Raw genomic sequence first — 13,661 nt, forward strand, 5'->3', positions numbered from 1 at the left:
ACACCAGCAGCACCAGCAGCATCAGCATCACTACCACCACCACAACCTCCACCCCCATCACCACCCCCACTCATCATCATCATCATCATCATCATCATCAGCCTACATTCGAGTGCGAGTGAAGATAAGCCCCGGTCGCCTTGTGCTTGAGGCGGAAGCGCTTTCCTGGGACGAGCACCGTGAGGAGGCGAAGGTAGTGGAGGGCAAGAGACCTCTCTTCCAATAATCCTCATCTTTCATCTCGACCACCCACTCATCGCCTGAGTCGCCTGCAGTATCCAACAACAATTACTCGGGCCGCTGGAAGTAGAGCAGCACTACACCTGACGACTTGTCTCCGAACCCGCTCACTTCCTGCTGCTTTGAGAGCGGCGACTCAAAGAAATGGCTGTGGAGGTTTCGTTTGGTCTGCATGTAACAAAGACATCTCGATTAAACCAGGTGCCAGGGTTTCTCTGAGCTCAAACTCACGTTCAGATGAGTCAGGCGGATTGTGTCGCCGTTCTTGATCTGTCAGGAGGATCAGGGTGATCAGGGGAACACAACATTTCAGGTTTCAAGGGACGGAGAAAAGGAAGGAGCTAGTCAAACCTGAGTGCCCTGGGGGCATTGCTTTCCATGTTCACCGCGGACAACCCACAGACTACCACATAAATCAAATGAAACAAGTTTCCACGTCTCGGTACCTGTTGGGGTCCGCTAAGAAGCTGACGGCCGTCACTGCACAGATTCCGTCACGGCGAGGAGAAGAGAGGAAGGAAAGGGTTTCTTCGCACCAGATTGTTGACGAGATCCGGATCCGTACGCTACTTCATGCGAGTGCAGCCGGTACCTGTTGAAACTCGCTTAGATGGAGGGCGGAGGCGGAGGAAGGTTGAACCGACCTTGACTGTACATGCACCAGGTTGATCGCCGATCCACAAGTTACAACCTCGAATTCTTTCGACAAGGATCAGGGAAAGCATCGCCAAAGAAAGCTTCTAGCGACACCTTGCCCCTCATCGTCGTTGGCTGCCACTGACTTCAGCGCGAGGAGGATACACGCTGCAAGCACGAAACTCCGCATCTGGCCATCCAAGTCAGAGGGTCGGTGTCAAATCATTTGCAGGGTCAATAGACAGAGCCAGCGAGGTGACGTGAAGAGCAGCACATGTCAAATTTAACTCAGGTGTGCCAACGTAGCATTTCGCTCCCCCACCTCCTGTCCTGTCTTGTCGGCTGCTCTTCGTACACACCCACCTTCTAGCATAGCATCCATATGTCTGCTGTTCTATAGTCGATTTGTTTCAAAGACCATTCTCCTGATTTCCTCGACTACTATGAACGACTAGAGAAATATTCTTCTTGCCCTCTCACCCTCACCCTCACTATTACCCTCTTTTTCTCCTTCTCTTTAGCAGCAGCAACCTAGAACTTCCTTTGTGACTTCATGATTGATCCTGTTCAGTCAATCCTATCCCCTTCCTCCTCCTTGAACTCGTTCATCTTCGTCGACTTCACCATCACCGCACTCCCTGCCTTGACACGCTGATCCTTGGCAGCTCTGCCCTCCAGCTGATTTTCGCGCCTTGGTTCTGATCCAACTTCCTCCTCCTTTCCTCTGCTCTTCCAAAGTTTCACCCTGTTCTTTCTCCTATCTCAGCTTTCCTCCTCCTCCTCCTCCTCACCCTCCTCACCCTCCCCCGCCTCCCATCTCGAACTGCACACATTCCACACTGCCATGCTGCTATCGCTGTCGGGGGAGGGGTAAGGTAGATATCCTTGAAGGGGTGGAGATAGCAATTGGGTAGGTAGGGGTACCAAATTTCGAGATTTCAGGGGTATATGTCATCAGACAGATTAGGGGTAGAGGTAGCAAAATAAGGGGTACTCAATTGAATTGGGGGGTTGGGGATTCTGTTTGCTGGGGACGTCATCTAGAACATTCACGCATTTCGTGAGGGTAGGTGGTAAGATAGAAGCATAAGGTAGGGGTGAACTACCCTACCCATACTTATATCCTTTCACTGACCTCATCATTACGGGTAATGATGGAGTTTCATTTGATTGGGAGGTGGTCACACAACTGTAGAATGGGGTGGGTAGTCAAGAGAGGGGTAGAATTTGGGTCAGAAGGAGGGGTAGGCCGAGTTTGATGGTTGTGGTGAGAGCGACTACAACAATGGCTGTGAACAAGACGACGACGGGGACAACGACAAGGACGACGACGACGATGACGATGACGATGACGACGATGACGATCGTAAGCATGTTGTTGGTTGTGACATGTCAAGCACAAACAGTGGAAGAAGCTTCAAGCACCTCAAGAAGAGCTGACGTGCCGCCTGAGGTCAAGGGCCAGGTGAGATGCCATATTCGAGTGTTGAGACGTCAGAGAGCGATTCATGCTGTTCCATCGTGTCATCTCGTTGCGAACTTGTGTGGTGATGGAACTATCTTTGATTCGACATGGTATTCCTCCGTATGTAGATGTTGACTCGTTCCTCTTCACAGGAGCAACTTTTCTTCTTGCACCGTGGTCCTCAGGATGGGATGCATATCTACAACAGCATGGTGCCACCTACATCGCCGAAGAAGATTCGCCTGCCCTTGTCCGATGAAGACGAGCTGAAGTTCGTGTGCGCAAGGGAAGCGCTTCAAGAGTTGGTAAAACAAGAAGCTTCGGTGACAGTCGACGTGAGGGACAAAGGCACGAAGGACTCGGTGCTGGCGAAGTCAGGACGGCATGAAGGCGAGCTTCACAATCATCTTCTGCATGCGATCAAGGATGGCATGACGTTGCAGGAGGCAAAGATAGGGATGGTCATAGCCCAGTTCGAATCCCTGGATGCCGAGCTGCAGCGGAAGGCGCTGGAGCAGGGGAAAGCGAGGATCGAAAAGATGCCAGAGGACGCAAAGAAGAGGATGCGACACAACCTGATGGTTCACAATGAGATCGAGCGGGTCGAGCTTGAGGCTACTGAGGACAAGGAAGGCTGGTTCAAAAGAAAGTTTCAGTCAGGGGCGACACCCGTCGTGGCTTAGCGACAAATGTCAGGAGGGAGGAGAGGGAGAAGGTAGAGGCAGCAGGAGGGCGGGGGAGGAAGAGAGGAAGTTTCGATGTATCATAGCGTCGTAGCCTTGCCATCTCTTGCTGCGTCACAAGGGCGAGTGTGACTGTGTTTCACTCGACGAATGCGATACCAAGAGGGTGATGATAAAAAGGCAACGAATTTAGGGCGATGAAAAGAGTTCAGTGTATTCAAGTCTTCCTCATCTGCTTCGCGGGAGGTTGGCCTTCGACGTCCGGCGTACCACCGCCTTTGGGAGGCTTGAAGCGGTAGAAATGAGGAGCAACTTCACTCAGCCAGTGCCTGCAGCGATGGGGTCAAGGGCTCGAAGTACAAGAAGGAAGTGATCTACGGTTCGATGGAGCAGACGCCGATGATGTATGGCTTCGTGGTAACTATCAGCTGCAAAGAAGCCGTCAAAGAAGCAAAGATACATGGAAACAGCGATGTAAACAAGAATATGAGCGATAAGATCGCAATCAAAGGTGGGAAAGCAACAACTGTCATCGTGTTCACCGCCCCACCTCGTGGTAGAGCACCCATTGTGCCCCTCGCTGGTGCATGACAGAGACAGGATGTATCTGAACGCGCTGCTCCCCACGGATCGTCTTGTACGCACCGTCCGCCTCTAGCTTAGCAGCATTGCAGAAGAATGCGCCGGCAATGCATCGACGCAGGACCTCCGATTCTCTCCCGCAGGAGACGAGAGGAACTCCGAGCTTGGAGACGTAGGCAGCCAGCTGCTTCCGCGTCTCGCACGCTCTTGTCATCGACCTGTAGTTGACGCGCCGAGCTTGACACCACTGTTGACTTCGCTTGCTTGACTCGAAGGCGTTGTAAACATTGACTAGCGTCAATTGATCGCCTTCCCGCACGGCATAATGACGCCTGGCGCTCTTTTCATCTGCCGCGCCATCTTGTACGAAGACATTCTGAACTGAGAACATGGCGGCGATGGTGAGCGCTTCTTCCGAGCATCCTCCCTTGCCCGAAGAGAGCAGAAATTTTGCAAGGGGAGGCTCCAAGGGAAACTCAGCCATCTGCAGCCCCAGCGGCTCCGTTAGTTTCGCATCGTCGTCAAGGGCCCCCAGTGCGTAGAGGATTTCGAGCGCTCTTGCCAGGCTCAGCGCCGGAGGAGGAGACGGGAAGTCGAAATGAAGAACGTCGTCGACCCCAAGCGCCTTGAGCTGCAGGATAACAGCTACTAAGTCCGACCTCTGCATCTCGGGTATGGAAGCTACTGGCAGTGACCTGAAATCTTTCTCTGTGCACATTCTGTAGGCCTTTCCTGACCGCACACGCCCTGCTCTCCCTGATCGCTGCACGGCACTCGCAGCGGAGACAGGCATCACAGTCAGGTAGTCTACCCCGAGCTTCGCATTATACGACTTGATTTTCACAAACATGCAGTCCAACACATAAACGATCCCAGGAATGGTCACCGAAGTCTCCGCGATGTTTGTCGCCACAACAACTTTCCTGATCCCGGCCGGGGTATCCGCAAACGCCTCCATCTGTCGCTCGACAGCCAGCGCGGCGTACAGGGGGCAGGCGGAGATCGTGAGGCCGTGAGCCCCCTCCACAGGTTCAGCATGAAGAGCTGAGATCACGTAGTTCACCTCCTCTGCTCCCGTCAAGAACACCAGGATGTCACCCGGAGGCTCGCGAGCATGAATGGCGTTCACCGTCTCAACGCAGACCTTGACGTAGTCCTGACAGGGATCGGAGAGGTAATGGACGTCCACGGGATAGATCCGCCCGGCCTCCATCGACATCACCGTGACACGCCCCAGCTTCCCGTCCTTGAAGGGAGGAGGACCTGGCTCGGGCTTGTCGCCTTGGAAGAAGTTCTTGAAGGCCTCGGCGTCGAGGGTGGCTGAAGAGACGATGATGCGAAGGTCCTTTCGTTTCCTCTGGATCTTCTTCAGGAGCCCGATCGCAATATCCGAGTAGATCCCTCGTTCGTGCGCCTCGTCCACCATGATCACAGAGTACCTGCTCAGTAGTGGATCGCTCATCATCTCGCGCAGCAAGATCCCGTCTGTCATGAACTTCACCCTCGTCCTGAAGTGATCCGTCATGTTGTCAAACCGTATCGAGTACCCGCACTCCTTCCCCAGCTCTACGCCCATCTCTTGCGCCACCCTTGCAGCGAGGGTTGTCGCCGCAACTCGACGCGGCTGCGTGCAGATCACAACCCTTCCTCCATCCGCCCACCCTGCTTCGAAAAGATACTGAGGGATTTGTGTGCTCTTGCCGCTGCCTGTCTCCCCAACAACGATGATCGTCCTGTAGTTCTCGAGGAGGTACAAGATGTGCGAGCGATTCTTATAGATAGGAAGCTTCTTTCTCTGAACCGATATGGGCAGATGTTTCATCTTGTTGACGATGACGTCGCATTTCTCGTCGACGGCTCGCTCAATGGTCGCTCCAGGACCCTTCGTTCCTGGTTTCCACATGGTCGGCTAGCTTTCAGACTTCACAGAGCTTCTGCTCTAGAGTGTATCCTAGGGGAATCGTCGACTAGCTCAATCGATGGCGGCGGTTGGAAAATTTGCCGGGCATCTTTATGCAACAGAGAAAGTGAGTCGATTGAGCAGAGAAATGAAAAGGCGATGAAGCAAATCTTTCCTTCATGAGCGAAGAGGGGAGAGAGCAAGAGAATACGGGGGGAACAGAAGGAGACAAACGGAGAAGAACAAAGGGAGTTGATTTTCAAGAGATCACGGGCGTCAAAGGATATAGAATTGCAATTCGATCCTAGGGATACGTCATGGTTTCATGTCAATGCTATTTCTCAGTCGTACTCCTAAGCCTCATCGTTTTCCTTCTCCCGCAACCTCTGTCTCCTCAACCTTTCTCCCTCCCGCCCACATGCTTGTTATTTCCTTCCTCGCTATCAGCCAATCCCCTCCCTCTTCCCTCGCTGATCATTCATCCTTCTTTTGCCTCCTCCCCTCCCCTCCCCTCCCCTCCCCTCCCCTCTCCTCCCCTCTCCTCCCCTCCCCTCCCCTCCCCTCTCCTCCCCTCCCCTCTCCTTTCTTCCCCTCCCCTCCCCTCCCCTTTCTTCCCCTCCCCTCCCCTCCCCTCCACTCCCCTCCCCTCCCCTCTCCCTCCCTCGCATCTCCCCGCTTCCTCTCCTTTTCCGAGTTCCCCTCAGAGGAATACAAACTCCTGATCGGGGAGCGATCACGCATTGCGCGCGTGCTCCGACAGGAAGGGGCGAGTGGAGAATGTGGGGGGTGGGGAGCAGCGAAGAGGAGGAGGAGCGATAGATGAGGAGGAGGAGATGAGGAGAGGACAAGACAAGACCAGGAGCGAAGCGAACCAGCGTTTCCGCGAAGGTAACTACGAAGAAGCGCTAGCTACGTACCACGACCTGTTCCGTACCAACGAAGCCGATCGCTTCGCGCTCGAGCATGCGATCGAATGCGCGCTGAGATGTTCGAGGAACGATCTTGTCTATGAGTTGTTCGTCAGAGCCTGCGCTCTCTACCCAACGGAGGAAACTCTGATCGCAAAGGCTGTACAGGCCCTCGCCTCCTCAAACAAGGCTTCCAAGGCCCTGGCCACCCTGGCCATGCACGGTGATCTGTCGGTCATGACGAAGATCAGGCTCAACAACCTGCTGGCAAGCTCCTCTCCCACTTGCCTCTTCCTCCTCCATGGCGTCCTTGTCGACGGCAGGGGGGGGCAGCAGTGTTTCTTCAGGACCGAAACCCCGATACCTACCGGGACTTGCGTGCTGAGGGAGAAACCTTTCCTGCCGTGGACTAAGAACGAGCTGCAAGACGACGACTGTCTGAGCAGGTTCATCGGAGCAGAAGAGGAGGACCTTGACAGCACAGAGGGCCTCTACCCGCGCTCCTACGACGAGCGCCTGGAGGACGTGGAGGTGCTCCAAGGGCTCGGCGACAGGATCCGCCAGCTGGATCCAAGCTTGTCGAGGGAGCGGGTTGAGAAGCTGAGGCTAGTCCTGTCGCGCTGCAAGATGTGCGCGTTCGAAACCGGGCTGCACCACCTGTCAGCGTTCTTCGACCACTCCTGCTCGCCCAACTGCGAGGTGCGGGGGGAGGAGAACATCGAGGTCTACTCGATCAGAGACGTGGCAGCTGGGGAGGAGCTGACCATCGCCTACTCTCTGAGTCTCGACTACCCTGTGGAAATGAGGAGGATCTTCCTCCAGACGAACTTCGGGTTCCGGTGTGAGTGCCCCCGCTGTCGAGCTGAGCAGGAGCTGGGCGAGCCCTGCTCGGAGGAGGACTTCATGCGCTATCAGACCAACATGGTGGCAGCTCTGAACGGGATACAGGACGACCCTCTGTATACTACTCTCCTGCGCTCGGACATAGAGGGCTGGATGCAGATCTCGTGGAAAGTTGTTGACGTGCTCGGGAAGCTATCTCTGGCATACTCGGAGTACCTAAGGACCGCCTACGAGACTGTAGCAACGGCCCCCCGGGATCGCCTGCGGAGTACCTGTGAAACTCTCGTCTCCGGCAAGGTCGTGGAGAACACCGTCCTGCTGTACAGGCTGAGGAGCGAGTACCTGCCCGAGAGCTCCTACTCGCTCGACCCTCTGCGAGAAATCCTCTTCCTCGCCCTCTCGATCGCGTTCAAGGCTGATGCCTCCCTTGCTGTGCAAGGCCTCGATGACCCTGATGGGCTGCAGCTACTGTGGGAGGCCTGCGAGCTCGGGAAGCCGATCGGGAGCCTGGTGAGGGACTTTCCCTCCCCTGAGTGGTTCGTAGAGAGACAGATCAGATACTGAGCGCTCTCGTCCCCTCCTGAGCCCTCCTACTCCACTGACAGCAACCACCACCACCACCACCGCCAAAGTCACCACCACTTTAAATTTCTTAGGCACATACAGGCACTGAAGCTGTAGAGATTAGATGTGAATAGATCACTTTGAACTTTGAAGTAAACACACGTCACATGAAGCATCTAAGTGACGCCGTTTCCCGGCCGGGCCCATGGACACGGTACTGTCATCCTCCCGGCCCGGGAGTACTCCGAGAGCACTGCGTGTGGTAGACTTTACTCAAAGTTACGAACGAGGACAATCAGGTGAGTAGAGGACCAGTACGGGCCGTACTGCTGATACGCGGCTCGCTATGACTGACGTTACGTGGCGGTTATGTTTGTCAAATTGACCTGGCTGTTGACAAGAATGACTTCGACCGCCATGCAAGGAGCGGCGATGGTGGTGGTGGCGGAGGCGAAAGGCGTGAAGGACTTACAGAGCAGCGAGCCGCCGAACGTCTATTGCAAGGTAGAGGGAGGAAGGGAGGAAGGAGAGGGAGAGGGGAAGGGAAGAGATGTGTCGAGGAGGAGGGCCAGGAGATCGTAAGGTGAAGGATGCAGAGGAAAGGATGAGGGATGGCGAGACGAGGAGAAATAGGAAGGGAAGGAGGGATTGGTGTGGGATAGCAGACAAAATAATTTGTTGGCGAAGATTCAGATATCGAAACACAACGAGGTCGTCGGCAATGCGTTTTTCACCGAGATATGCCGTGGAACTTCAGACCCTGTCTGGAATCAGCAGGTGGATCTGAGCTGGGATGAGTGTGAGATGAGACAGATTCTCGCAGTTTGCCATCACCATAGACGACCCCGACACCTCATTGTTGGAGATTACTGGTACCTCCTCCTTCTCCTCTTCTCCTACTCACCCTGCTGCCCAACTTCAGTTTGCAACTCCTTGAACAAGCGGGAAAGTCGAATCCTGGGAGAGGTTGTGTTGGACCTATCCAAGTTGCAGGAGCATCAGGGAACAGTGATACATCATGACTTTGAAATCATCCTCACAAAAGAAGATCAAGACGATCAGGGTGGAAGGAGTCAGAACGGTAAGGAGTGAAAGTGTAGCAAGTGCATTGCTAACAAAGCTCTCAGGAACTCTGCGACTCATGTTGCATTATGTCACTGCTGCTGATGTCCATCACCTGTATGATGAAGACGCAAACCTGGGGGGACCGTTCAAGGTTTGTGCCGGAAATGTGTCGGAAACTGTTTCTTTCAAGACTCATATGCGGCTGCAGGGCATGAACTCGAAACTACTTGTGGACAACGAGGAGGAGATGATGCGTGGTACGATTCGTTACCTTCACACTAGACGACTTGACGAGTGGCATGCAGGAAGGAATTTTCCGAATGAAGGAGCGGAGATGACGGGTGAAGGGAAAGAGCGTATGGATACGTACGGCAATGCTGCGCATCGACCCAGCCAAGGAGGTTCAATGACTGCGAGCAACTCCTTTGGGTTTCAGAGGGTCCCCTCGACTCTGAGTGTGGCCTCCAGCACCTTTGACGATACAGAGTTTGCTCGAACTTCGTCGAACTTCAGTTTGGCCATGAGCAGCTCGCAGACTTGGGAATCTGAGCTTGAGATGACGAATTTCTCTCAGAGCAGTAAGGCAGACAAGACCTGGTTGCGGGGGACGCGAGGTAGCTTGCAGACAAATGCACCCCAGAGAAATTCGTCGTCCAGAAGACGAAATGAGAATGTAAGACATCGAGAGGGTCAGGGAGGCTTTTGTATACAAAGTTGGCGAATTGACAGCGTGACAGCGAAATCTCAGATGAATGATGTTGTGGTACAGGAATCAAGGCCCACCAGCGAGTCTCAAGATACTTTGTTGATGTCTGTAGCGATCTTAGAGGCAAATCATATTCCTTCGTTGCATGGTTTTGGCAAACATCTGCGTCTTTACACGGTAAGTCATTGCATAAGAAGTATCCATTCTTTCTCGACGTGATAGGAAAAACAGAGCATGAATATTCTAGAGTCAGCTTTGGGTGGATTTGTCGCAAACCTTGAGCATTCAACGGAAGTGTGTGATTCTGCTGACTCTCCTCAATTTGATGAGCAGGCATGATGCCGTTTCTTTTTGCAATCCCCTAAAGCGCAACTAACATGCTTTTCACCAGTTCTTGTTTGACATTAGCAAGAACTCGCTGAAGGACAGATATATTCGTTTTGAATTGAGGTTCTCGTGCAAGAGGGACATTTGAGAAGGGTTTGACCCTCTCATAGAGACTCGAGACCCGATGCCGTCGATGCAACCGTCGGCATGACGTCATTGATACCTGTAAGCTGCTTGTCGCAGTTGACTTGCCAACTCAACATTTCAAACAGCTCTCGCTTATCTACAACAGCGGAAGAGTCGACGGTAATACATCACTTTCCCTAGCAGTCCTACGCCTCCTCCACTCCTCCTCCTCCTCCTCCTCCTCCTCTTGTTTCTCCCTCCTACCCTAACACTCCATCGCGCTCAGGTTGGTTCGACCTCCACGTGTCGGAAGAGACTACCGAGCCTCGGATGATCTCTCTGGTTGGTCCACCCGCGTGACGTTGGCGGTCTGACGGGACTCCAGGGGCCCTTGAGCCGGAACCTCACGAAGCAGCAAATCCACCTGATCCTGACATTTGACAAGCCCAAGGTAGGAGGCGGCGCAAGGTCAGGCTGGTGACGTGGGGGGGGCAGGAGAACGGATGGAACCAGAAGGTCAGGAAAGAAGTCAGGTTCAGTCATCAGCTGGAAGAGAGTCTGCGTCACGGGGTCGACTGCATGTCACAAGAAGTCGGAGTCTCCTTCTACCAGCAGGTCTTCGATTTTCCCAGCCCTCCTCGCGTTCACATCTTACGCCATGCAGCGCATCCTCCCTGACGGGTCCTACGAGTTCCCCATGGTTCGAGAAGTATTGCCGGACAGTCCAATCAAGGGCCTCCCGCACGTGTCTATCAGTGCTGGTGCTCTTCCCCTCCCTCCCTTCCTACCTTACCCCACCGTCCTCCCGCCCTCCTGCTTTCTCGTCCTCCCTCCCGTCCTCCTTTACGTCCTCTCTTCCTTTCTGCTTCACCTCCCTGTCTTCCCTTACTCCTCCTGCAGGAGACTTCCTGGTGGACGTGGACGGGATCAACACTCACGGGCTCTCGTTGGAGCAGGTGACTTATCGGGGAGGGGGCGAAGCGCTGACCTTCGTCAGGTCCTCGGGTACCTGGCAGGCCCGGAAGGAGAACCGGTCACCATGATCTTTCGCTCGCCCACCGGTGGCTGAGAGGAGAGGAGGGGGGCAAGCCGGGGCGGGAGTGACGAACACCAGGAGCGAGCAACGAGACTGCCCTCAAGATCCTGACGGTACTTCGACGACGCTCGTTAGTGGCGCGGGAGCGAGGTGGTGTTGAAAGTCCGAAACCCCAGCGCTGACCCTCTGACCTGCGTCCTCAGCTCCGATCAGAAATGTCAGCCAACAACAGTCGTCATTGGGCAGGTCGTCAGTCTATTCCGTGGGAAGCCGCATCAAGTATGCGGATAGCTTCGAGTCCTCCATAGGAGCAGAGCGAGGTTGAACCCCCTCTCCTGGACTTGAAACTCGTTGCTGATTCCATGCAGTCATGGACTGGAGTAGGTATTCCATCGTTTCCAAGCTCTCACCCATCCCTATGTTCCCACCATTCTCCGCAGGAAAGTACATTTTCAAGTAAAAAGCAACACAACCAACAACTGTCTTAGACTTGCAAACTTGTTACAGCAGTATGGAACCCCCCAGCGGGGCTCATAGTTTCAATCCCATGCTTGACACAGATTGAGCTTCCCTGCCAGTCAACGTTCACCATCTCAAACTCAAAGACGCACGTTATGCCTCTCGGCCTCCTTCAGGGCAGCAGATTCTCTTCGAAGCTCCCTCACAACGTGGGCCAGCGCTTCAGGGTTAACACCATTCTCTGAAACAGAGTCAGCATCGTCCTTGCAAAATTCAATATGCTACCACAGAGTTCGATCAGGATGTTCAACGTGGGTTTGTCGAGGCCGGTATTCAACAAGTTCGACATCTCGAACAGAACTAACAGGAAACTATCAAGGAAGATCTTTCTTGGCAGAAACGTGCAAGTAACCTTCGGATGTTTCCGCTGCATCTGCTGCGGCGCGAGACATTAAGTGTGGTCGTTTCGCCTGCAGCACGAACACCTCAAAAGATGTTGTAGAACTATACAATCAATGTTGTTTAGGTTCCACACCAACCTTGATCAACCCTTCCTCAATCCTCTAACATCCTCCCTTTTCCATTGTATCATCACCCAGTTCCTTCCCTCTTCCTGTCCTTCTTCTCTCTCTCTCTCTCCCTCTCCCTCCCTCTTGTCAAGCCATGCAACCCTCTGCTCCTGCTCCTGCTCATGCTCCTGCTCCTGCTCCTGCTCCTGCTCCTGCTCCTGCTCCTGCTCCTGCTCCTGCTCCTGCTCCTGCTCCTGCTCCTGCTCCTGCTCCAGGCTGCTCCTTTGGCGGGAAAAAAACTCATCCCCCTCATCTCCGAGTCCGCCTAGCCCGGCCAAGCACTCACTGGCACACTGTCACTGAACACTCAGGCTCGGATAATATGGCGCGGCCCGGCTCTGTGCTCGGACAGTGTCAGGGTCAACTTGCGGCCTTCTCGTCTCTCCTGATTGTCCTCGTGCTGATTTTTAACTTAACTTTGAGTACATGAACTTCAAGGAGTCAGTGATAGCTGGCCGGGCCGCCGAAAAAAAGGATGTCCACTAGGTCACCCAGTCGAAAAATGTTTCATAGTTTCAGAACTTAGTCAGTGCTTTCCCGGAAGCCTGATAGGGGCTGTCGCGTTCGTTGCCGGGTTCGAATTGACTCAATCGATGCACTGGCTGGCCAGCGACGGTCACATGATGAGTTTTAAATCGAAAATGGATATGCATGCAGAGTGACATCAAGTGGATACACCTTTTATCCTGCATTGAGATCCATTTTTGAACGAGTCAATACAGACATCAAGTGGATAAGCCTTACTCGCATCGATTGACATCCTTTTTAATGATACCACGATAGCTTGACTGGATGTCTTCCTTCTCCCTGGGCTACCCCGTACATCCCCCTACCGTCCCATGGGCTCCTCGGGGGTAGGGTAGGTAGGGTACCCCCCCCCCTAGGGATTTAATTTTGCCTCGGGCCACTCGCGTGTGTCTCTTCCCCTCCGCCCCCCCCCCCCCGCTCTCCCGCAACACGAGGAACCCGCTCCCTCAGCTACCTGCCATGCTTGACCTGGATGTCTCCTGCTGTCCTTCTGACTGTCTTGACACTCTCCTCGAGTGGAGCTCGTCCATTGTCATGGAGAATCGGAGCGACGACTTTTTCGTCTCCACGGTCTTGAACTGTTGTGAAGGGCATTGCCAGTGCGGCGGCATCATGGAGTGCGTGGAGTCACTAGATATATGATCAGTGAGCTTTGAATGTTGAGATCCAAAGCTTTGTTTTGCTGTATCGTTTATTTTTATTTCTAAAAATGCCCGACATCGGAGCGAAAATCTACTCCTCGTGTGTGGTGACAAACATCCAGTCGCCAGCCGCTTCGTGGCGACTTCAGTCACGTGGCAGTTGCCCTAAAGATGCATTAGCTCTCAACATTCAAAGCTCACTGATCATATATCTAGTGACTCCACGCACTCCATGATGCCGCCGCACTGGCAATGCCCTTCACAACAGTTCAAGACCGTGGAGACGAAAAAGTCGTCGCTCCGATTCTCCATGACAATGGACGAGCTCCACTCGAGGAGAGTGTCAAGACAGTCAGAAGGACAGCAGGAGACATCCAGGTCCA

The 13,661-nt window shown here is 53.8% G+C and overlaps 5 protein-coding genes across 5 annotated transcripts; 2 read left to right on the forward strand and 3 right to left on the reverse strand.

Moving 5' to 3' along the window:
- Window positions 1–97: 97 nt before the first annotated feature.
- On the reverse strand, window positions 98–1,258 carry GUITHDRAFT_137871 (hypothetical protein; the record flags this gene model as incomplete). The annotated part of the gene is made up of 10 exons (XM_005833799.1): window positions 98–165; window positions 213–269; window positions 324–408; window positions 472–510; window positions 592–643; window positions 687–720; window positions 777–832; window positions 885–939; window positions 991–1,066; window positions 1,199–1,258. 10 exons carry the CDS (start codon window positions 1,256–1,258, stop codon window positions 98–100), a joined length of 582 nt encoding a protein of 193 aa, XP_005833856.1.
- An 814-nt stretch (window positions 1,259–2,072) lies between these two features.
- Window positions 2,073–3,024, forward strand: GUITHDRAFT_107233 (hypothetical protein; the record flags this gene model as incomplete). The annotated part of the gene is made up of 4 exons (XM_005833800.1): window positions 2,073–2,096; window positions 2,149–2,242; window positions 2,283–2,341; window positions 2,494–3,024. The coding sequence occupies 4 exons, from the start codon at window positions 2,073–2,075 to the stop codon at window positions 3,022–3,024; spliced, it is 708 nt and encodes a 235-aa protein (XP_005833857.1).
- Window positions 3,025–3,241: 217 nt separating this feature from the next.
- GUITHDRAFT_70008 (hypothetical protein) lies at window positions 3,242–5,509 on the reverse strand (the record flags this gene model as incomplete). The annotated part of the gene is made up of 3 exons (XM_005833801.1): window positions 3,242–3,353; window positions 3,403–3,452; window positions 3,575–5,509. The coding sequence occupies 3 exons, from the start codon at window positions 5,507–5,509 to the stop codon at window positions 3,242–3,244; spliced, it is 2,097 nt and encodes a 698-aa protein (XP_005833858.1).
- Window positions 5,510–6,339: 830 nt separating this feature from the next.
- GUITHDRAFT_137874 (hypothetical protein) lies at window positions 6,340–11,114 on the forward strand (the record flags this gene model as incomplete). Its single annotated transcript, XM_005833802.1, has 18 exons — window positions 6,340–7,767; window positions 8,101–8,120; window positions 8,223–8,325; window positions 8,515–8,598; window positions 8,645–8,693; window positions 8,744–8,787; window positions 8,815–8,902; window positions 8,949–9,037; window positions 9,095–9,143; window positions 9,192–9,559; window positions 9,656–9,769; window positions 10,192–10,225; window positions 10,332–10,387; window positions 10,431–10,496; window positions 10,541–10,660; window positions 10,710–10,806; window positions 10,946–11,001; window positions 11,043–11,114. The coding sequence occupies 18 exons, from the start codon at window positions 6,340–6,342 to the stop codon at window positions 11,112–11,114; spliced, it is 2,937 nt and encodes a 978-aa protein (XP_005833859.1).
- A 401-nt stretch (window positions 11,115–11,515) lies between these two features.
- Window positions 11,516–12,009, reverse strand: GUITHDRAFT_152235 (hypothetical protein). Its single transcript, XM_005833803.1, has 4 exons — window positions 11,953–12,009; window positions 11,826–11,900; window positions 11,700–11,781; window positions 11,516–11,652 (listed from the first exon to the last, which is right to left on the reverse strand). The coding sequence occupies exons 1-4, from the start codon at window positions 11,990–11,992 to the stop codon at window positions 11,613–11,615; spliced, it is 237 nt and encodes a 78-aa protein (XP_005833860.1). The 5' UTR covers window positions 11,993–12,009; the 3' UTR covers window positions 11,516–11,612.
- Between the last annotated feature and the right edge of the window lie 1,652 nt (window positions 12,010–13,661).

This window comes from Guillardia theta (genome assembly GCF_000315625.1).
Source record: "Guillardia theta CCMP2712 unplaced genomic scaffold GUITHscaffold_28, whole genome shotgun sequence".
In the NCBI taxonomy this organism is placed as follows: domain Eukaryota; class Cryptophyceae; order Pyrenomonadales; family Geminigeraceae; genus Guillardia; species Guillardia theta.